Raw genomic sequence first — 23,088 nt, 5'->3', positions numbered from 1 at the left:
ACCTGACTCAGTCTGGCTAATCCTAAGGATGTGAAGGAGAGTGTTTTGAGTAGCAAAAAAAACAGGTGTAGGAGTTTCGCAGTTCAAGTCCTTTAATTCTGTTTTTCTCTTTTGTGGTTAAACTTCCAGAAAACATAAAATAAAAAAATTTTATTTCCCTTTCCTCTGACCACGAAAAGTAGAGACTGAATTTTAAGTTATCTCGAGACATGTTTGGGCTATTTATGAGACATTTAGAACACCTATGTAAAAAAATAACTAAGAATTATAGCACAGAGTAAAAGCTGGCTAAAAAAGGACGCAGATAAAGTGCTTTAGCCAAGAGTTTGAAGTCTATACAAACTGTTTCATTCAGAGTGAGAATTAAATGTCTAATCCAGCCATAATCCCCCAACATGTAACAAGGGCAACAGAATCAACAGGCAAGGACCAGCAGGTTACAATTTAGGCAGGGTATCAGAAAATGGGCAAATCTGAATCTCCCAAACATCCCAAGTTCATGCTCCAAATCAGAATGTTTGCATGGTTGTACCTTCACAGTGGCACGTAGAGAAGCATTCCATAAACAACCAAATCAATAACCAGTAAGTTATATTCTTTTTATTCATGTTAGAATTTCTATCAGTGTTCGAACATTAATATTTAGAGAGTTTGTACAATTTCCATTCAAAGTTTAAAATGAGAACCACACTAGATCACAAATGGTAGCTAAAACACAGTTCTGAATTGTATGAATATTCACACTCTCTTTCTCTTAACACTGTTAAACACTTTCTTTTCTCCAGGGGGTTTACAAGGAAAAGTGTGCACTGTAATCGTATCTCAGCAGTGTTCCAAAACATAATGGTATCATCATTACATATAAACTCTTTAAAAATATACTTCTGTCAAAAGACTTGATGACTACTATGTACACTACAAAAATAAATTTTCATATAAATAAATTATATGGCATAATTTTATCTTTGTAACTGAAATGACAAAACCCACTCCTACCAAAACAGGCAGGCAATGAGACCCAGTTTGAATATTTTTTTCCTTTTAACTCCTTACGCTAAAAGCTACGACAAGTCCTTAATGTAAATGTTATATACTCTTTCCTATTTAACATTAGTAAGCACTCTATACAAATAAAAATCCATTAAACAGTAAAAACATAACTGTAATAGTGTTTCCAATAGAAATAAAATCCCTGCATCTTGTTTGTTATAAACTGGCATGACAAATACTGTAAGAAAAACATTCCTATGATACAAAAATATAAATATCATCCATGATTAAAAAAAAAGTTAAAAAAAACAAAACAAAACAAAACAAAACCCAACAAAATAAATGTTGCCAGCCACTGAGTTCTCTTGCCAATGTGACTATCGAAGAAGAAGGTCTACACTGAGCACCAAGCAGCAGAGAGCTCACCCCTGCAGGGCAGGGCAGGGCAGGGCAGAGACACTGCAGCTGCCCTGGGCCCCTCCCTCCCGAGGAGGAGGAGGAGGAGGAGGAGGAGGCAGAGCAGTGTCAGTGCTCCCCTGCCAGCCCCGGGTGGTTGGAGGCAGCTTCCATTAGTGTCATACAGTCGTGTTACAGGTTTGTATGATCTGAGGTTAGTTGTGCTGCTTGTGCTACATCGGGGCCCCTCGTCTTTCTGTCACCAAGAGTTTTCCCCGTCGGGCAGTGACCTGGACCAGGAGGCAGCTGTGACACGAACCCCTGGTGTGCACTGAGACAGTAGCTTATGTTCTAGGGGAACCACACCGGGCTCTCGCCACCCGCCCTTCGAGCGTTCACATTGGAGATCTGTAAACAAGTGCCTCATATCAAAGTGTTTTCAAGTGAGCAAAAAAAAAAAGGCATGGAAATTTGTGCATTCTAATTATCCCCATTCATTATGCTGGCAAGGTCTGTGGGCAAAGACAGACTCCCTGAAGCCACTGGAGAAAAACACTTTCCCATCAAAGAATTGGCCACCGCTGTTCAGGAATACGTAAAGAAAGGCCCCACCACTGCTGTGTTTAGAAACTGAATATTGGTTGTGTTTGGCTCTGAATACCCAATTGAACATCTACCTGCTCTAAAAAACAGCTTGGAGAAGGGCATAAAAAAAAAGATGAAAAAAGAAGACAGAGATAATGAAAATTTGTGTTGCGTTATTTTAAATTAAGGTTCTCCGTTCTTAGGGTTTGTTTCCAACTGGAACACAGATTGTAGTGTTTTTCCAGACCCTTCACCTGCAGCAATCCCCTTCTAGTTTAAAAATAATAGTACAAAAAGCTAAATTAGTTTCGCAAAGAGATCCCAGTTTAGCTGTTTTAATTAAAAGTGCCAATGCAGCATGGGAAAACACAAACAACAGAGAAAAGAACAACCCAGGCTTTATGTGTCTTTACCATCCTGGGCCCACCAGAAAGCCATTTATATTTAAAAAGTGAATATACTTCCTTTTTATCCTTCCATTTCATTTTTATCACTTACTATTAACTCCTTCCTGCCATGAAAATAAGGTGACCAAAGATACTGCTTTCAATGCTGTAACAACACAACTGAGCTCTGGCTCACCATCAAACTCATCATCCAGCTTCTAATGCCAGTCATGGTTAACAGTATCAAAATAAGGCAGATGCTAATTGTATTTCTATAACCACCAGCACCTCTCAATATCCAGCACCTTTGGAAGTGAAAAAATAATGGTTATAGTGTTTGCACTTACCTGGCACCTTTTGCAAGAAAAAAAAAAACCAAAAAACCCAAAGCACTACAGGAACAGCAATTAAGCCTCACAACATTCCTGGGAGGTAGGTAAGTGTAATTATAACCATTTTACAGAACGAGAAACTGAGGTGTGGGGAAGTTAAGTGACTTGTGAACCAAGTCATTGGGGCCTGGGAACCGAAACACAACCCCAAACCTCACCTCCCTGTCTTCTCTTTCATTTCAGCTGGGCCTTTGATGATGGCAGTCACGGTGTGTAATGCTGGTAAACAACTCTGTGTTTACCTAACAGGGAAAGCTGGACTTACATCAGCATCAGTGGGTTTATAAAGCCCACCAGGTGTTAACATACAGTAAAAGAGAAACTACAGTACACCAGGAACATACACACCCAAGCATGCACATTTCCAGATGCACACAGGAATACATACAGCAAAACAAAACCTGCACATATCTAAAACTATTTAAGCCTCCCAGATTAACTTGCTTTTCTTCATATCTGCTTATTTTAAAAATTACCACGCATAGCGTGTGTGAAAGTTATCAGTAATTCCATACTACCACAGGGTTGTGATACGCAAAATTTAAAATATTTTAAACAGACATGTACCTTTCAAAAAAATCCTATTACATAAGCAATATTTGCATAGAATTATACAAGTAAATTATAAAATATTTAAGCAGCAGCAACTTATGCTGAAATTTAGAACTAGATTAAGCTTAATTGTGGCACGGAAATCAATGTACAAAAAGTACAAAGCGCACACAATATTGTCCCCATTCTATTGCCCAGAGGCAAATTACTCCAGATTATACTACTTTACATTGTTCTTTTGTATATTACATATGTGTACATCTTTTAAATACTTAAAAGAAATATATAACAAAATAATACAATAGGTTACAGTAACAGTGAACTGTTGTCCTGATGCAGCATGTCCTTTTCTACAACTTCAAGCAGTTCTTCTCTTCAAGCAGTTCTGGAAATACAGTTTTCCATCTTTGGCCTCTTCTTTGCTTCAGTTATTCCCCTGTATAAATACAGAAGAAAAAACCAAACATCCATTAAAGCTCAAGAAAAACAAACAAATCAAGCTAATCCAACTCATTTTGTGTTTCTTGTGGTTCCAGTCGGCAGCCAGGAAACGCTGGCTCTGCTTTCATCTCACTCATTAACCTCCTGGTAAAGAAATACTGATGCCAATTAAAAAAATGCAGATGCCTTAATTTTGAGTTCCCACTTTTAGATACCTGTGACAAATTCAGTCAAAACCAATGAATGTCTGAAGGACAGAGGTGCTGCATCGAACACTGCACACATTTAAGAACCTCACATTGCCAACCATGGACTTCAGCTTCACACAGCTGAGCCCAAGGATTTCCTTACTCTGTGGATACTATTACTTCTCAGATTTCCAGACTGGAAAACCAGAGGCATTCAAGTCTATTTGCACTTCGGGATATTTGGAGAGATGTTTTATAAATCAGAAAGTGATTCTATGAGTTAGCACAAAAATTTCCACCAAAACTCTGTCTGCGTGAGCATGCACGTGTCCTACAGCCAAAATAAAACTACTTCCTCTGCTCAAACTAGTGTCTGTCACTGAAAAGCTCAGACAGGCAAAGAGAAAAAACAGGGATCTACAACTCAGTAACTGCTCTAACACTCTCTTTTTCCCCCCCAAGAAAAAACGGTGTAAAAATAGCGAGAAACAGTTTTTGAGGTGAAAGACCCAAAAAGCTTTCGGACTGAAAACTCGAGGGGTTTCCCAGCTTCAAAGTACTCCCTATAAAAGTAATGAAAAACTGAGAAAAAAAAAAAAGAAAGCATGGTAGGACTTCCCACTTTTCACTCAGCTCATCTTCCAGAGGGATTCAGTCCCCATTATGGACTTCAAATTCTTCCACAGGCTACTTTATTCAAGGCAGGACAACTCTGGAAGGAGCTGACAGCTTTACACTCTCCTAGGCAATGTCATCCTGCACACTGTGTCAGAGCATGCCTGAGTCAGGGTTCAGAGGACAGGACCTGTCAGTGGTAAATGCAATCACAGAGCTCTGAAAAAGCTACACAGCACCTCTGCTTCATTTTCCTCATCTGGTAAACTGGGACTGGAGGATGTACTTATCCACTCTGCAGGGCTCTTGGAAGCAGTTCAGTCTAGACCCACTATAACTTCTCAGCTTTGGAGAGCACTACATTAGCCAACCTCACATCCAGTGCAAAATGTACCATATTCATGGTTTAAGATGATCAGTGAGCTGTAAGTAGCGCTACCTAAAGGAAAGATACCTCTGACAAATTTTATTTTTCCTCTTTCTTTCTTTCTCTCACACTATTGCCTGACACAGGCAAGGCTTGCAGTGACACGTGCTGGACCCACCTTACTGTGAGCTGTTGCCGGGCACCCTTTCCTCACATTCGACGTCTTGCAGCTCTATAACTTCCACTTTAGAATTCCTCCTCTCACACCACACGTTGAAAGGCACGTGGGGGTCCTCGAAGGGCCCGTGGTCAGCGTCCTGGTGCCCCTCGTGGGAGGGGCAGCCCCCTGCCCGGGCGGGGTGTCCGTGCCGGGCGGGGTGGACGGCGACGGTCACGGATGCCGAGGCGGTCACAGTGGTGATGGGCTGGCAGTAGGACGGTCCCGGTCCCGCCGCGGCCCCGCACGGGCTCCTGGCGGGGTGGGAACGAGCCCTGTGGCCCGGGCGGTCCCTGCTGCCGGGTCCCGAGTGCCCCTCGGTGGAAATCTCGAAGGCGTCCCTGCGAGGGCGGTACGGGGGCGGCTCCCGCCCGTCCCGTTTGGGGGGTCTGCCCTGGCCCCACGCCTGCTGCGAGCCGGGCTCGGCGCTCGGCTGCAGCCCGGGGCTCGGCTGATGCCTTCCTTCTGGCTGAACCACCTGCGAGAGAGAGAGAGAGGCACAGTCATGTCTCTGACAAACCTCAATACTATGCTTGCTTATATTTTACACTGGGAATAAATATAACAATGCTCTAACTCTACAAAGGTCATCATCATCATCATATTGTGGCATCTGCTAATTGATTTTTCCACGTTTTTTGTCTGGAAAGCACGTCTCCAGGAGAACACAGGATGACAGCTGTGAAAACACTACTGCAAGCTTCCTACATGCTGGTCCGGCTTTTGGAAGAGATGGATGACAAGCACTTGATCTTAACTCGTTCAACGAGCAGAGTTGCTGGCGTTTGGAAAAGGGTCTGTTCCACGCAGGGAACGTACACAGGATGTTATTGGGGTAGCTCATACAGACTGTAGGAATCTGTTTTCTGATTTCCATAAAAAGCGTGAAGCGCAGCAGCCACATCAGTCAACAAGCCGTGACCAACTTCAAATGTGGCTGTGCTTGTACCTATTTCTAGGCCTCTCCTGAACAAAACCAGATCCATATTGCAGCTCAGCATGCAACACCAGCAGGGGTAGGAGACAGAGGTTTTTCCCTTTCCTTTGAAATGGCAATTATGCCAACCCAGCAGCAAGATGCAGCAAGGCCCGTGATTTGGTGCAACACTTAAACTGCTTTCTCCTGGCTCTGGTAATCTTTCTCCCCAAAACATGCTGTCACAGAGAGGTATATGAGATAGTGATCCACAAGGAGCTGTGTGAAAGGGGTTGGGATCTTGTAATCTCTCCCCGAAAACAGCCATCAAACAGACGGAGAGCTCTCTCTTGTGGCTGGTGTCAGCACGATGTAACAGCAGTTACACACACCAAAGACCTCTGCTTTCACACCACCACTTCACCCCCAACTTGATCCCAAAGGAGAGGACGAGGAGGAAAGCCTTCACTACTTGCTTACAGCTTTTGGCACAAAGTCACAAAGCACAATCAGCCAGAAACACGAAAGAGTTTTTACACGAAAATAGATTTAAATAAATCTTAAAAACCCCCAAAAAACAGCAAAACTCCTCATAGAGACTGGCGGGAGGACAAGAAAGCTACTCACAGTGGATCTTGCAAAGAGAGGGTTGTCAGTGGCCTCCACTCTGACCTGGTGCCCTGGTGCCCCCGGGTACTGCTGCAGCTCCTCGCTGATGCCCGACACGGTGGTCTGGGAGCTGTACTCGGAGTCAGAGGAGTCCGAGGCGTGGTTTGTGTGCCCAGGGGGCAGAGCAAACCTCACCACGCCGGGGGGTGGCTCGGGGGATGGCGTGGGCAATCTGTTCTGTCCGTTGGCTGGAGAAACCTGATAACAGCAACACATTCAGCGAGCGTTACCCTTTTAATCATCACTGCTTGGCACAAACGTCCTCCTGCCAAATACACTCTCCCGTGCCACAACAACCTTAGCAGCAGTTTTCTGGTGAATGTTTAACTGAAGAAAACTGAAAAAAAATCACTGAAGGAAAGAAAGGTATGACCTCCATCTGTGGATGTTCATGTAAACAGGATTACAGAGACTCTTCTGGGTATGGCTGTCTCAGGAAGTGCACGTGTGTGTGTGTGCACTTAATAAATGTAAAAATCCCTCTCCCTTCAGCAAGCACTAACAGTGATTTCAGAAAATCACCTCAAATGCACAGCTATAGCACAGTTCACTATCTATAAAGAGAGATGGACACGTATCACAGCAATATACACGGTAATAACACACACACACACATTGCTTGAGTGTGGGACAGGTCATGTGCACAGTTAGGAATTAGGAGATCACACGTGGTTGTCAAAACTGTTTTACCAATATTAAAAAAAAACCCCAAACCCTTCTCAAACACACCTGTGACACACAAACCCAGCACACTGATCCCACTGACACGTGACAAAGACACTCCCCTGTAACACAGGGATTGTGTTAATTACAGGGCAGGTAATGAATGATCAACAACCAAATACACATTTGGCATCTCTGAATCCTGGTATCTGGACTTGGGCTTTGTACTGCAAGGTCATCAACACCTAAGTGAAGCCTTCCACCCACCAAAAATGCCACGTGAGGCAGGAGGATGCAGCAGGGACCTTCTGGCAGACCAGTCGTGGTTACCAAGGTGTGGTCTGTGGACCACCACTGTGCATGTTGGTCCACACAGGCCTTCCTGGTGGTCTGCTCAATTAAACATTTGGAGGAATGCAACAGAGGCAACGAGGTAAGAAAGAAGAAGGTACATGTATAAAACAAACTGTCTCTTGCAAAGTATTGGGGGAAATCCTTATTTTACAAACTTGTTTGCCTGTCACATTATGCTTTTAAAAGCATAAATAATACTACACTTGCATCAGGTTTGCTGATTGTGGCCTCTAAAAGAAGACTTATTAAAAAAAAAAGCTTGAAAAATAGAATAATATCAACTATGTAACAAACAGCACTTTTAATAAAAATAAAAAAAGCAAATCAAAACAAAACAACAAAACCAACCAACCAACCAACCCCCCCAAAAACCCCTACATCAAGAAACTAAATCCAAGAGAGAATTTAAAAAAACAGTTTCTAAAAAAGGGGAGTGATTGGGAGAGACAGGGCTGCAGACACAGTATTATCTCTTCTGTTCACCATTAATTTTACTGACCTCAGGGTATGGTCCAAAGAATGAGAGAAGAACAGGAAGCAGCACCAATCCATTGAGAACTCCCAGAATGGTTAAGATTGCCAAAACAGCAAAGAAATACCTGTAGTACAGTTCAAGGGTTTGGGGGAGAGAATAGCCACAAATACTGTTAGGAATAGGGGATTACAAATTATTCCTACACATGTTAAAATGATATATATACTAAATCTAATCCAATATATTACTCACACTGCAGTAAATAATTCTATCTCTGTGTGAAAAGTGATATAGGGGTTTTTACCTTTTGAATTAGAGAAGCTACATTCCGCAAAGTGTTAGTTGAGAAAGGGAAGAAAAAAATTACATTTGTTAATTTCCCAGAATCTGGAAGCATGTAATGTTATTTATGAATGTGTTACACAAACACAAAAATATGGAATGTGCAGGGAATAGCTGAATGGACTGAAAGCACAAACACAATGAAAAGGGGCCCCCATTAGTGAAAACCCAGCAGAAGCAAACAAATGAAGTGAAGGGTGTAGAATTTAAACAATTTAGTCTAGAAGGAAAAGAAGCTCTCTTCTCCCAGCAGTTAATCCACTGTGAAATGCTTCTGCAACTTACAGCAGAATGTCTAATTAAATCTACAGTATATCAGGTAAGGGTTTTCCTCGCCCTTCATTAATCACAACTTAACGCCTCGGATTCTGTGAGTTCCAGTTTTACCAAATAGCTTGAATTGCAACCCTTTTACAACACAGGAACCCGCTTTCTGCAAAGAAAATGCCCATTCTATAGCGGGCTTCAGCATTGTACTGAGTAAGAGTGCTCCACAATGGCAGAGCTGCATTGCAGGCTAATCTTTTGTTGAACAATTTAGCATCTCTGAATACTCTTGTTTTGCGTCAGCCAATTCAAACATAAAGGCTGAAATACTATGGAAGAAGAGAAAAGTGCACAAGTAGTTGTCCTTTCCCACCACTGAGGGCTAAGGTCTGGGATCCTTCATGAATACCAAGGTAAACCTGTCAGTGAAAGGAAAGCCTGGCTAGTTGGTATTCGGCACAGCTGGGGCTCAGACTAAACTTCAGGCTGCAGTTGTAACTAATGATTTCAAAGGCTCAGTCCTGGTAAATTCCTGGAGGAGAAGGCAAAGGAGAAGAACAGAGGGCAAGTTTGCTACTAATGGGTCTACTGATTACATTGTCTAGCTGGCAACAAACTTTACTGCCTCCCCTTTTCCACATCTGATCAAATATATCAGACTCCTGTAAAACTATAAATATCCTGCTATTGTAAACATCTGGGGATTTCTGATCTGCATTAGCAAAAATCAGCAAGCCAATCTACCCCACTAACATAAACCACCAGAACTTTACACTGGGACACAGATCAGCAACAGACATTAAAAACATTTGCATCTCATCCATCTAGTGTTAGAATAAACAGGACGATTATGGCCTTGACCACTTGGTGTATACAATGTCTGTTAATTTACTTAATCTTCCACATTGCTGGACTAATCCATCGCTTTCCGGAAGTTTGGGATCTTCTTCTCCCACTGTAACAATGCTCAGACTCCCCAGAGTTTATTTTATTTTATTTTTTTTTTTTAAGCGAGGCAAACCGAAGTCAGATTGTGCTATAAAATGAGAAACCGATGGCCAAAAAAAGTAAAATAACCTAAGTTGAAAAGTTGAAAGGGTCACTTTATAAACTGAGAGAACATCCAATCCAAATTTGGTGTGAAGGGCCCCTGCAATCTTCCATTTGCTATGACAGAAAAATAGGCTTGCCAAAACCTTGTCTGTTAAGCAGGGAAGTAGCACACCAAATGTCCCTTTAAGTTTAGGTTAAATCTATCAGCAACCTACATGTCAAAATGCTCCAGCCCTTACAAGATCAGGTCCTAAAAGAATAATTCTATTCCTTCAATATCGATAAAATAAATTAAAAAAATACTGACTTGGGAAAAAAAAAATAAATCTCTTTCAGGACATGCAGTATCTGTATAGTAATAATCCTCATGTAGGTTTCATGAGACCAAACTGCAATCTGCCTGCTTCCTTCAAATCTCATTCACACAGAAACAAAAAGCTTGATGAGATTTAGCAGTCATTCTCTCAGCTCCTGCCCCTGACATTTTGTTGTTCTTGTTGTCAAATGGATGTCAGCTAAGTCCAGTCATCTATCCAGCTTACGTCCACCTGAGTAGCTGAGCCATCTTTTAGAGCATTTTTATTTGGCCCAGTTTTACCTCAGTTCCATTTTAGGGCTTGGATTATTTTTTCTGTGTGTGTGCTGCAGTTTACCACAAAAGAGCCTGTGTTACTTCCAAGATTAGCCATTTTGCAGAGCTCCACAGGTTGTTTGGAATAGAATAGGATCTGTTTCATTGCACTTCTCAAATTCCCCTCAAAGAAAAACTTGCCTTCCTCTCTATTTGACAAATTCACATTCTTAATTAAATTCACAAGAAACAGCCCGCTTGTAGCTCTAAACAGAAGGGCCTTCAGGCTTAGTATGAAGTTCTGCGTTCATATTTATGGTTCCCCAGCTCCCAAACAGGGTTTTTTTCCCCCCTCTCTCTTTTCCTCACTATGTTTACCTTGCATAATGACAGAAGGGGAAGGCCCTGAGAGAGTCACTCACAGCTCACTGAATGTTTGTGGGTTCTCATGTCCTTTGCACACAAATTCCTGGGCACACAAGAAGCCTGGAGGACCTCCATGCTAAAGGTCAGACCCAGCTAATACGGGACAACATCAGATGCTTTGAACCAACTCAACCCAGAATTAGCAATCTTTTGAAAAAAAGAGGGACATTTTTGCATTCTTTCATGCTGAGTGTCAGATTTTCCTGGAACAGATTTTAAGGCCGGCAATGGAAACACCACCATGTCTAGCACGTAACAAGGAGTTAATAAAACAGAGGGAAAGCAGGACCATGATGTAAGCATGCTCGACACACCATGCACGGCAATAAAATGACAGATTCGCTGAAATGACTTAAAAACTAAAAGCACACTTATTTTTATTTTTTAAAAGTAAGTGGACGCGCACAAACGCTTTACCTGACAATGAAATCAAACTCTGACCCTGCAAGCATCAACACCCCCAGCAGAGTGGACACAGCCCCGTCCAGCACTGGTGCAAACATGTGTTCCAGGGCCAGCACAGCCCTGTGGTTCCTGTCTCCCATGGCAGTCAAAAATGCCTGCAAAACAAAGGACAGACATGTACAACCTTCCAGAAAGCCTCTCTCGTGGCACGCACAGTTTTTCATCAGTTAATTACTCTAAACTAGAGTTTATCACAGTTATCTCTGTGGCTGGCTAACCCCTGTTCCACAGTAACACTTTTGAAAGCAATTGCCTGCTTTTGCACCAGTACCCTTCTGTCTCTTGCTCACTTCCACCTGCCAAGAACTCCTGTCATGGTGAAAGCACTTCAGGTGTCACCATTGCAGGGCTGCTCCTCTCATTCTCGTGGGGCCACAGGTTCCACTTCTTTAAACACTTCTACTTCACTCAAAATTAACGTTTTGGCAACTTCTACTACTTTCAAAGCTGGCAGGTCCATACACACAGAATATTGCCTTAGGAACAGTGACCAGTGAAGTGCCTTTATCCTTCCATCTCCTGCTGAACAAGCTGCATCAAGAACCCTCAAATACTGTTGTTTGTCACATATTTGTCTACTCTGTGCATGATGTAATGGTTCAAGAAAACAAGAACCTGGCTGATCTTCTTCCTGTGATTTGTAAGGGCTCTCTTTGGCAAATTCTCTGCTGCCCCATTAAGATATGAGCTGAAGCAGCTACCTTCCTCTCAGTCCTGGAATTGAATTCTCTCTTCTCCAGAATTTGCAGAATTAAAAAAAAAACAAGGCCACAATTCACAAGCGACAGGAGAGAACTGACCCGCAAGTGGATTGTGAATAATTTTTAAACTCAATTAAATTCTGTATCAACAGTTCCAGCATTGCCTATTTTGTTTATGCAACACTGATTTGACTGTTTATATGTTTCCAAGTTTTTGACTCCGGTTTCAGTGTGAGAAAAGCACCATTTTTAGTTTGCTTGGCATTTTAGCTTCAGCCACAGGTGACCTGTAAAGTCCTATTAATTAAATCAGTTTCATTTCATTAGTTTATGGCAATAAACTTCCCACTTAGAAACAACTGCTTTGTCCTTTTTTACTCCAGTTTTTCTGTTTTAAATCTTCAATGCTAAGAAACTCTCATTTCTTCCTTCCTCTTCTACACCATTATTTTTTGACATTTCTTGTTCTATTCCAAGTCCCAGCAAACTCATTTACCTCCAACAGCCTAACCATCCATGGCAGCAGGTCAAAAAAAGATGTCATTACTTCACGGATCCAGTTCCTCCTCTTTAACCTTACATTACTTCCGCTATGATTTTTCTTTAAATTATTTTTTTCATCCTGCTGTTTTGTGTGCTCTAACTCTGCACATCATCTGCACCAGCAGATAAACAGCAGAAAACTGTTTTCCTACAGACTGCATGTTTGTGCCCACTATTAACAGCTGATGACTTCTAAAAACAAGGTGCAGGTTTTACAGATGGAAAATTAATCCAAATATGTTCACATTCTAGTGGTCCAGAAATATCAAGTGACGCCGTATCTGATTCTGAAAATCTCCTTTAAAGGCTTCTCTTTCACAAGATATAGAATCTACAAGCAAAAGAGAACAAAAAGCTACATAGCACTGAGGCAACAACAGCAAGGCTGCAGACAAGGATCATGAGAGTCTGGACTGAAGTGAGGTGATTTAAGATCTCTGTTTTGTCCATATAATTGCCTCAATCAGACAAGTGGGTATCACAGGTAATGTATCCTCTCTTATATCCTGGGAGACTGACTCAGTAGTCAGGAACCACTCATCAGGATCAACCCTGTTCCACCCAGACAAACAGAAGGGCACACAAAGCTGTGACCATATTCCTTCTGGGAATGGTGCCACTGACCAGCAGACCAAGGAAGGGTTTGTGACCCGAATGTTGCCACCACTTTATTTTAAAACGTTTTTATAAAATGTTTCTTGACTTTATTACATACCAGAGCCACGTGAACGGTGAATTCCACGCCGATGCCAACAGAAGCAATCAGGATAACCACGGGCACTGCACTCAGCTTTATCCCAATCAGACCCATCATGCCAAACAGCTCCACAGTCATCAGAGCCAGCACCACCACCTGGATGATGTCAAACATCTGTTAGCAACTCCAGGCAAAGGAAAAGAAAGGTATTTCAAAACATGGTGACTGTAAGACATGTTCCCCAAAGCCATCCCACATTCCCAAAGACAAGCTGCTCTTACTTGTGTCATTTTGCTCAGTGCCAATGCACTGCTGAAGAGCCAGTCTGAATTACACTCCTGAGAACCAGGTAACTGATCAAGCCTCAGTTTTATGATGGTTACAGTCTATCAGTGATCTGAAAAACCATTTCTTCCTCCTTATCACGGATACCCCTCAAAAACACACATTTTCTCTTTTTCACCTGTCTCTCGGACAATCCTTCCAGAAAAAGTAACTTTCAACTACCTGTATTTGAACTCTTTTTTGTATAACTGCAAATATAAGTGAGGATGACTTTTCAGAAGGTTTTAAAGCCCAGAAGAAAGTGAATGCCATAATCAGCTGACGAGTCTCAGGTTACAGAGGGGCTCTGAGCTTTTAAGATATTTGAGGGGATTGACATGGGGACAAAGTGGACAGTCAAATCTAAAGGAAAGCTTTTATTTTTCTTTCATCTACCTTGTAAAATAAAAAATTGAGGAAAAGGGAGGGGAGGAAATCTGGAGAATCAACTTTAAAAGTTGCTAAAGCCAAGCAAGAAAAAAAAGATAGACATACTTATAAAAGCAATGGTGGACTCTGAAAATAAATGCCTTTTCCAAGGGAAAAAAAGTATGCACTACAATAAATGATTTTATAAGTTAATGAATCAAGCATAATAACATAAATTGCTTGATTAAGTGCTATAAAAAATATTCTAGACTAAACATTTACCTTTTAACATACCTGTCATATAAATGTACATTACAAAAACTAGTAACTGTTTTATGCTTTTCTACTCCTGGCGTTTCATAAACCATGTGATAGTTTATGGAATTTAAACACAGGAACATCATCATTCAATTTAACTTGAATGTTTACTGAGAGGCTTATGGTGCCTTGCAGAAAGCATAGGGGAGTATTCTCTTCAGTTTATAGTTTTATGCCCTTTCTCCTGTGATAGCTCAGTTACACTCTTTCCACAGCACTGTACAACAGAACCACTGCAGTGTTTTCCAGAAAGGCTGCATTCAGAAATCAGGGAGGGAATTTACAGGCAAGTCAGTCACAAGCAACTGCCTCGAAAAATAACCATGCCTGACAAAAAGGGAGAGGGAATATAGAATTAGAAATTACTTTAATGAAGTTCCTAATTTTCCTCTGCGTCTCTATTTCTCATGTTAGTGTGAGCAAGGGCAAAAGTTTATGTACCTTTCTAAGAAACCTTTAAAGCTGCAAAAAAAGGTGACCAGAAGATTAAGGTTATTAAGGTTTATACCTTTAGCATGAACCCTACACCCCCTCAAGTTGAATAAATATATAATGAATGATGCAATACACATACTCCACCAGAAGCCCAGACATAAACAAAACCTTCCCGGCTACAGCAAGAGCTATGCTGAAAGGAATTTGACTTCAACAAAGACCCTTATAACAAACTTACAATGATCCCAGCTGTCCAGGGGTTCAGGAGGAAGAGGGCACACACCAGGAACGTGCAAGCCAAAACCACGCTAATGGACAGGAGCAGCCAGTGGCGCAGGCCAATGTACTGCTCCCAGAAGAGGAACGGGTACCCGTTGGGGTAGCTGGGGATGCCCAGGCTGCTGTAGTTGCTGCAGATGGCTCTCACTTTCTCAATGGCCTCCACAAAGTCAGAAGTTTCGCGCAATCCGTTGAGGTAGAAGGGGAACTGAGCGTACTCGATGGGCTCAGCTGCTGGAACTGGAGAAGGGACAGCAGAGTTAAAATGTGTGTTTGGGGAGAAGAGGACACACAGGGAGCGTGGTTAACAAAACACTTTATTCTCCACAGCAAGATGATTAAAGGTGGTGAATTTAAATTTTGCTTCTTTGGAACGAGCGGCGTTTTTAAAGCCCCCCAAAACACTGAAACCAGAAGCAGTGCATGAGGTTACTACATTTTATCATGCAGGGGATGAATACAGCCAACATCAAGCCCCCAGACTATTATACATAATTTAACGGATAGCTTTCAATACAGGTATTTAATCCTCATTAGTGTAACAGTGGTTTTTACCGAATACCCGGCCAAAAATCTCTAACTGCAATATCAAGTAGACCATTTAAACACTTTATCCAAATGCTCCTCCTTTATGCCAATGCTGTTGCTTTGAAATCAAAGGTCATTTCCCTGAGATTAACTGAGGTCCACTGACACAAAACTAGAGAAAAATTAGGCTTGGTCAGGTTGTTTTTAAGACTTCCATTGAATATTTTGGAAGTCAGATTAGGAAATCTGTGTTCTGTTACTGATGGAAATTACAGGGGAAAAAAAACTAATATAAAAGCAATGCTTTACTGAGGAAAAACATACCTTTTTATCCTTTAATAACTTGACACACCAACACTCTCAGTACTTTTTTTGAGCGTAATGCCAAGCCTACTCTGTGACAAATAAAAAAAACCCCTTCCACAACAAGCATTTGGTTACTGTCGCTGTGTGTTCCAGACCCTGCAGGGTCATTCAGCTGACTTGCTTAACATGGATTTGCCCTATTATAATCTCAACTATAAATTTTCATTAAGACAAGACTTGGCTGACTGCCACAGAGCTCTGGGGTTGGGACACATGGAAGCATGGCTGGCTGGTTATCCAACTGCCTTTCCAAGGGCCCTCTCTCCTCTTCCCCACTGGTGTCCCACCAGCAATCCTCCCAGCAAACTGAAAGCTGAAGCAAAGCAATGAGAACTGGTACTGGTGCTCAGGAAAACAGTGAATGAATGACACAAAGTGGGACTTCTCCCCTAATTTAGCTCTTGAACCGTATCAGTGTTGGTAGCTCAGCGTGTGAGTCACCTTGATAAAAACTTCTTAGGTATTAAGGATTGGGGGCAAACGTGACAGAACCACAGTGATGAAATTTCAGAATTACTTAGGCAGGAGTTTCATGCAAAACCCAGGCCTCTCTCACAGACAGAACTATCAGGTGACACTGAAAAATACCAATGTTCACTATAAAATTTTAGAGCATTTTTGCAAAGTGATAAAACCCTGCTGTGGTGCCAGAGCTGCAGTGGTGCTTGGATCCCCTAAGACTACAGAGTAACACCACAGAATCACAGAATCATAGAATCAGCTGGGTTGGAAGGGACCTCTGAGATCATCAAGTCCAACCCTTGATCCAACCCTGCTGTGGTTCCCAGCCCATGGCACTGATGCCACATCCAGTCTCACCTTAAGCACCTCCAGGGATGGAGAATCCACCCCTTCCCTGGGCAGCCCATTCCAATGGCTGATCACCCTCTCTGCAAAGAAATTCTTCCTAATCTCCAACCTAAACCTCCCCTGGCACAGCTGAAGACCCTGAGCCCTCTTGTCTTGCTGAGAGTTGCCTGGGAAAAGAGACCAACCCCCCCCTGGCTCCCCCCTCCTGTCAGGGAGTTGCAGAGAGTGAGGAGGTCTCCCCTGAGCCTCCTCTTCTCCAGGCTGAACAGCCCCAGCTCCCTCAGCCTCTCCTCACAGCACTTGTGCTCCAGTCCCTTCCCCAGCCTCGTTGCTCTCCTCTGGACCTGCTCCAGCCCCTCAATGTCCTTCCTGAGCTGAGGGCCCAGAACTGGACACAGCACTCCAGGGGTGGCCTCACCAGTGCTGAGTCCAGGGGCAGAATCACTTCCTTGGCCCTGTTGGCCACACTGTTCCTGAGCCAGGCCAGGATCCATTGGCCTTCTTGGCCACCTGGGCACACTCTGGCTCCTGTTCAGCTCCCTTCCACGTGCTGCCCTGCTCATTCCGAGCCCCGTGCAGCACTAGCCCTGTGCAGGGTCCCTGGTGGCTGCAGGGGCAGTGTGGGCACTCACACAGGCTGTCAGACACGCAGGTGAAGGGGGTACTCACTCCTCAGCCGTGTCTCTGGCATGTAGTCTGCCTTGTCGTGGACCCACTCGGGGCAGTGGGGTCGGATGTTGGCCTGGGAGGCAGCGTAGGCCACGGGGTCGTTGCTGACCCAGGCTGTCAGGTAGATGTAGAAAGCACTCGGGTTAATGATCCCATCTGCGTCCACCAGACGCTGTTTAGTCAACTGAAAAATGGGAAAAAAAAAAAAAAGAGTTGGAAGCCTTTCAGAACGAGTTTTGCTTTGGGGGGTTTTGCCATAATGCTTTCAACAAACGGGATGCAACACACATAGAACACAAATCTTCACTTGAAGTGACTTATCAGTAAACCATTGTTTGACAATAAAAACAAAATCTAAAACAGTACAGTAACGGTGGCTAATTTATAAAAATTAGTACTTGTGTAATATTTACAATAACCACTAAATCAGCGGATGGATCCAGAATAGACTAAATCAATTAAATCCAAATTCTGAAAGACTCTGCAGCCAAGAGTGAAAAACAACCAAGTTGAAGAAACATATTTAAAGACATGGAAAGAAAACCTGGCAAGAGTCCCTGTACATGTCTGTGTGCAGTTAACCTCTGTTGTTAACACTGAAGGAAATGCCACCCAGTAAATGGAGGAGAGCTATAAAAATAAAACAACATCTGTATAAATTTTGCTAACACTTGCCTCCTATGACCTATGTATTCAGAAAATGCCCAGCACCATGAAAGCAGACGAGTGCCCTGTGTTATTTGGGTCACTGTGGGCAGATACATCCGTGGGGTAAACAGCAGTGGTACACTTCCAGGGCTCTGTTAGCCAAATCCTGCACAGCTAGAGCTCTGACAGAGGGCTCTGTGGGTGAAAAGTATTACTGGTGGGTTTTTGTTTTGTTTATTTAAAATTCTGGCTCAGCTCCAGTTCCAGGTCTTTTTAATGAAATGAAAAACAACAGTGACAGCAGTAAAAAAAAAAAAAAAAAAAAAAAAAGTTGGATTCCAAGGATCTGGATTCAATTAGTCCACAGGATATGCAACAACTGTATGTCTTCAAGCTGTCTCTGGAACTGCACAGCACAGAGCTCAGCCCCTATGGGTGCACCACACTTTTCTCCCTCCCAGGCACAGGAAATTATATCAGCAGCTGCAGTCCAATTGCATTTGTTCCACGGCGTACCTGGTGCTCTCTGCTACACAAAATCTCACTGAAGGTTTTCTCTTCAGCTCACTCCCTTGGCCTAACCTATGGCTGAGGCTTCCCTCAGCCCTGACAGTGCTGCTGTACAGCAGAGTGTTCACACACCACAGTGCAAATCTGTCACCTTTAATGCCAGGGACAAAAAAAAAGGGACACAACAAGCAGAGCTGCCAAGAAGCTCACTAGAAAGACTGTTTTTCCGCCTGAAAGCACAGCGAGCCACTGATGACCCTCAGAGAGGGGAAGTTACGTTATTGCAGAATTTCTCTTCGAGGTTTGAAATCTGATTTTAGTGTAAGGAGTCACGTCCAATGTATTTCCCACCTATCAATGGCTACCACAAATGCAGTCTTATGCTGTGGTAACCTCAGGCATATCTTGTTTAGGCAGCTCTAACAACTGCCACTCTTAGTCCTACAACAGTTCAGATGTATTTGGTGATGATGGTACAGGAATATGACACTGCAGGTCATGATTTCAGTCTCCTTCCTCTGCCATTCATCAACATCATTTGTTAAATGTTCTGTTTCGCGTAAATCAGTAGGAACAAACCCAATAAATTGCAAAGTCTGGCCTAGGACTGGACTCCATCTACCCGGAGATGCATTTTTCTCAACAATTTCAATGGAAGCTGAGTGTGTCTGACACAGGAGCAGCACTGAATGCACATCAGTCAGCAACAACCAAGGACTGGCATTCCCCACGTTGATTTTGAACACTTTGCAACACAAGGCCAGACTGCAGCTAACAAGTGGCTTCAGCAAAGTAAGTGAGGCCATGCAAGTAAGCTGTAGCTCAGACATTCAGCTCCCTGAGCTGGAAAAAAAGAAACTCAGGACAAGCTCTGTGCACCTTCCCTCACTCCTGATGAGTTGTGCGTTGCTGTGCAAACCAGCACGGACTCTGATACACTACCTGGCTGATGTCAATGGGTTTTGCACGGTTGCCTGTTTGCACCAAGAGTTTGTAAGCCAGAACAGCATCATCAGATCCGTTTTTATAGTTGTTGTAAGTGATCTTCCCAGTTTCCCAGTCACTGTCAAATGCATCCTGAAGTCCTGAAGAGTTAAAGGGAGGCAAAGGGAACACAGAACAAGCAGGTAAGTAATCACTCTTACAAACAAATTTCAGAAGGAGAAAGGACAGTGTCTTTTTCATAGCTGGATCAGGATGAAAATCATGCACCTGCTGCCTCCTACATTTGGGGCTCCTCATTCATTGTCAGTGTGTGGGATGGCAAAACTGCCAGTTCCATGTCCGATATTTTGCCCAAATAAAAGCAGGGGAAGCAAGAAAATGCAAGAGAGAAGTCCCAGAAGTCTTCCCATGCTGTGCAGACCAGCAAAGCTGAGCAAGCAAGCTGCAGATGCATTGTGCCATGTGAGCAGCTTCCCCTCAAGGCAAACTGGACATCTTCTGCAAGCACTCTGATAAGAGTTAATCTTATCCAGAATAAAAATTGGTTTTCCTCATGAACCACAATTCCAGAATCATCACACTCAAAACATCACATGCATATTTGCAGTTATCACCTCTTTCATACACACCACTAAAAACAAAGCTGAAGTCTGGCCCTGACCTGGGTGGTGTCAGAACAGAAAAGGGCTCAGCTCAGCCTTCATCCAGCTTCACCACCTTGAAACCAGAGGAGGCATCCAGACTGTTACCTAGAAGGGAAACACTCTCCTGGCTCCCCTCTGCCTCACAAAAACTCTGGCTGAGTGCACAGAGAAGGACACACACCGCTCTCATTAACTGCTCTGGGCTACTGCAGAGCACTGAGGCAACAGCTCCTATGCTATATAACCAGAAATTCCACTACAAGGGGGGAAAAAAAACACGCTCAAACTTTCAACTTCAAACGGCAACTCAGCTGCTCCTCAAGCACAGCATGAGCGAACACGATTTTGTCAATTTGTTCCATCTGTTCAACTTGTGCAGCTAATACAAGTCATGGGATCTGCTGCCAGCACATGTAAAGATCACAGCCAACACCTATTCACTCTCAACTGTTATTTTCCTCCTTGCCACCCCTCAATACCTCACAGCAGAAATTTGGATCAGGTTTTAGCACAGGAAGCCACAGCCCAGCACAAGGAGGCTCCGAGCAGGCAGATGACAAACCGCATGTCCAGGGCAGGGAGGAGAAGGGCTGGTGCAGGAAATCACAGACCCACCTCGCAGCTGGGCTGGGGAGCCCTAATGAGAACCATCACTGCACGCTGCAGAGGTTTGCTACAGCTGAACCCAGAGAAGAGAGGGACAGAGGAGCTGCTCCCCATCTGCAAACCCAGCCCTGCTCCCCCCAAAACCACCCCCCCCTCGTGTCGTGTCACTGAATCCTGTCAAACCCTGTGAAACCAACAGGCTGAGAACCAAACAGTGAGAGAAGCCTGCCAGACCTCTGCCTGCAGCCCTGCAGGACAGTTTGCCATCAGGTTTTATGGCATCACCAGAGGACTTTGGGGTCCCCTTTGAAAAAAGCGCTGTTTGGTGGCACCCTGGGAGAGGGGAAACGTTGCTTGGGACATGCAAAAACACCAATCCATCTCTGCCATGCCATGTCAGTCTCTCAGAAAGCGGCCAGATAAGAGTATTTATGCTGTTATACCAGTCACATGAGAGACAACTTTGGGAAGTTAAGAGAGGGATGTCAAAAAAGCATACAGAAAAAAAATAGGAGATCACCTAAGAACAGCTTAAATTCCAGTAAAAGTGGCTCCCTTCAGCAGGAGGAGCACACAAACTGCTGTGATAGAGTGTCAGGGCAGAGCTTCCAGACAAACATCCCGCCCCTGTCAGGGGGGCTCCACAGACACACACTAACAAATAAATCCATCCTCATGTGATGGATTCATCACATGGATTCATCACTAGTTCATGGTTGCAAAAGAGTCTGCAGAAAGGACATCCAGAAACTACTATAGTTGTGCTTAATTTCTAAAAGATTTCAAACTGTCAATAATTAAAATTTCCCTTTACACTTCGAAATCAGTAGTAGAGTTGCTGCTTTCAAAGCAAACATGTCAATTATTTTAAAAGATACATAATCTTTCATAAGTGAGACTAATGACATGTTTCTGGGCATAAAGATAAAAGCATCTTGTTGACCTCTTTCTGTGGAAAAGTTGTAAAAGTTGAAGGAATTTAAAAAATCCTATATATGGGAATTTTTCACATCAGGAGTCACTTTTGCTTAATGCTTCCGAAATTATGTGGGATGCAGGAATGGGGGTGAGGGAGGAATTCCTACTGACTCATGTGAACAGCTGCCACCACGAAACACCAGATAAGATTTCCCTCTGCAAAAACACGCCTGATTAGAAGGCACCAGGGAATTCAATTAATTTACATTCGGTCACTCACAAAAATAATGCTAACATTTGCAGTTAAAGTGAGTGATTAGTGTTAGCTGCATTTTCAGTAACAGAAAATATGCTAACATAACAGGATACTAAAAGGCAAAAATACAAGGGGACCTCTGAAAAGAGAAATACATCAGGCAGAAAGCACTCCACTGCTATAAATAAGGCAAAATGTGTGGCTGAGACCAAGGACACCTCCTTGATTGAAAAATGCTTTTGTTCACACGGTGCTTCCCTCGCCCTGCTGGACAAATGTGTTTGTGTCAGAAGGCCATCTCGAGCCACTGACCTCCAGCACTAAATTCACAGCCAAGTTGGCAGGAATTAGCCATGCAGTTCAAAGCTGTCCCTGCTTCCTTTATCCCCTCCCTCCAGCGTGCAAAAACATACCAGTAGAACTGTTCCACCTCACTGAGGATCCTCCCTTAACCCAGCCTGAAACCACACCTCGTTTGTAAATTCTGTCTTCACCTTTACTCCCCTGGCACCAGCCACAGGAGGTGACAATCAGGTATTATTCAGCCTATTATTGCCTGTACTTTGAGGTAATTCTCCAGCTTTTAGTACAAGAGTTTAGCTCCCCCCCGTTACATCAGTGCCCTGTACCACTTGAAAACGTGACTTCTTTCTACTGACACATCTCATATCCCCCTTTACAGATTTGTGAATGCAGCACCACGCTGTGTGGAGGCAGCCTGAGATTTTATGAAGCAACAGGGTTGTATTTAATCGTGTCCCCTTCAGGGAAGGTGGGTAGGAGGAGTAGGCACACAGACCTAAATGCTAAATAATAATAATAAAAATGATTAATTCTAGAACTGTGGGTAATCAATGCACCATCTATCACAGGGCTGGCATGTCCACCTGGGACAGCAACAAAAAACACCCACAAAAGAAACAAACAGCAGAGGTTTAAGAGAATCTGGAAAAGCACGTAGAAAGATGATTGCTTAGAAATCTAGAAAGTATAATAAGGTTCCAATCCAGCGAAACATCTAAGCTATGCTGGATTTTCTTCCTGCCAGTAATGCCTTCCCTTACAGCTCAACATGCAAAATATTTTAAATCAAGCTTCCCGTAAGTAGACTGCAATGAATTGATCCAAAATATTTAAAAACCACTAAAAAACCTCCAAAGCTGAGAGCCAAAATACTGCTTTGCATTATTTA

General features: G+C 43.2%; 1 protein-coding gene across 1 annotated transcript in view; it reads right to left on the bottom strand.

Annotated features, from left to right (window-relative positions):
- Positions 1 to 1,505: 1,505 nt before the first annotated feature.
- PTCH1 (patched 1) overlaps positions 1,506 to 23,088 on the bottom strand; it is a 41,527-nt gene continuing 19,944 nt past the window's right edge. Inside the window, exons 14-22 of the mRNA XM_027709081.1 lie at positions 19,470 to 19,612; positions 17,370 to 17,553; positions 14,956 to 15,236; positions 13,290 to 13,427; positions 11,283 to 11,425; positions 8,231 to 8,330; positions 6,673 to 6,912; positions 5,091 to 5,607; positions 1,506 to 3,737 (exon numbers count right to left, since the gene is read on the bottom strand). Coding sequence (XP_027564882.1) covers positions 5,092 to 5,607; positions 6,673 to 6,912; positions 8,231 to 8,330; positions 11,283 to 11,425; positions 13,290 to 13,427; positions 14,956 to 15,236; positions 17,370 to 17,553; positions 19,470 to 19,612 — 1,745 coding nt within the window. The 3' untranslated portion in view covers positions 1,506 to 3,737; position 5,091. The remainder of the gene's footprint in view (positions 3,738 to 5,090; positions 5,608 to 6,672; positions 6,913 to 8,230; positions 8,331 to 11,282; positions 11,426 to 13,289; positions 13,428 to 14,955; positions 15,237 to 17,369; positions 17,554 to 19,469; positions 19,613 to 23,088) is intronic.

The sequence above is a fragment of the Neopelma chrysocephalum genome, unplaced genomic scaffold, assembly GCF_003984885.1.
Source record: "Neopelma chrysocephalum unplaced genomic scaffold, ASM398488v2 Primary Assembly neopelma1_96687, whole genome shotgun sequence".
Lineage (NCBI taxonomy): Eukaryota > Metazoa > Chordata > Aves > Passeriformes > Pipridae > Neopelma > Neopelma chrysocephalum.
Note: the sequence above shows the minus strand (reverse complement) of the source record. Positions and strands in the feature narration are given on the sequence as shown.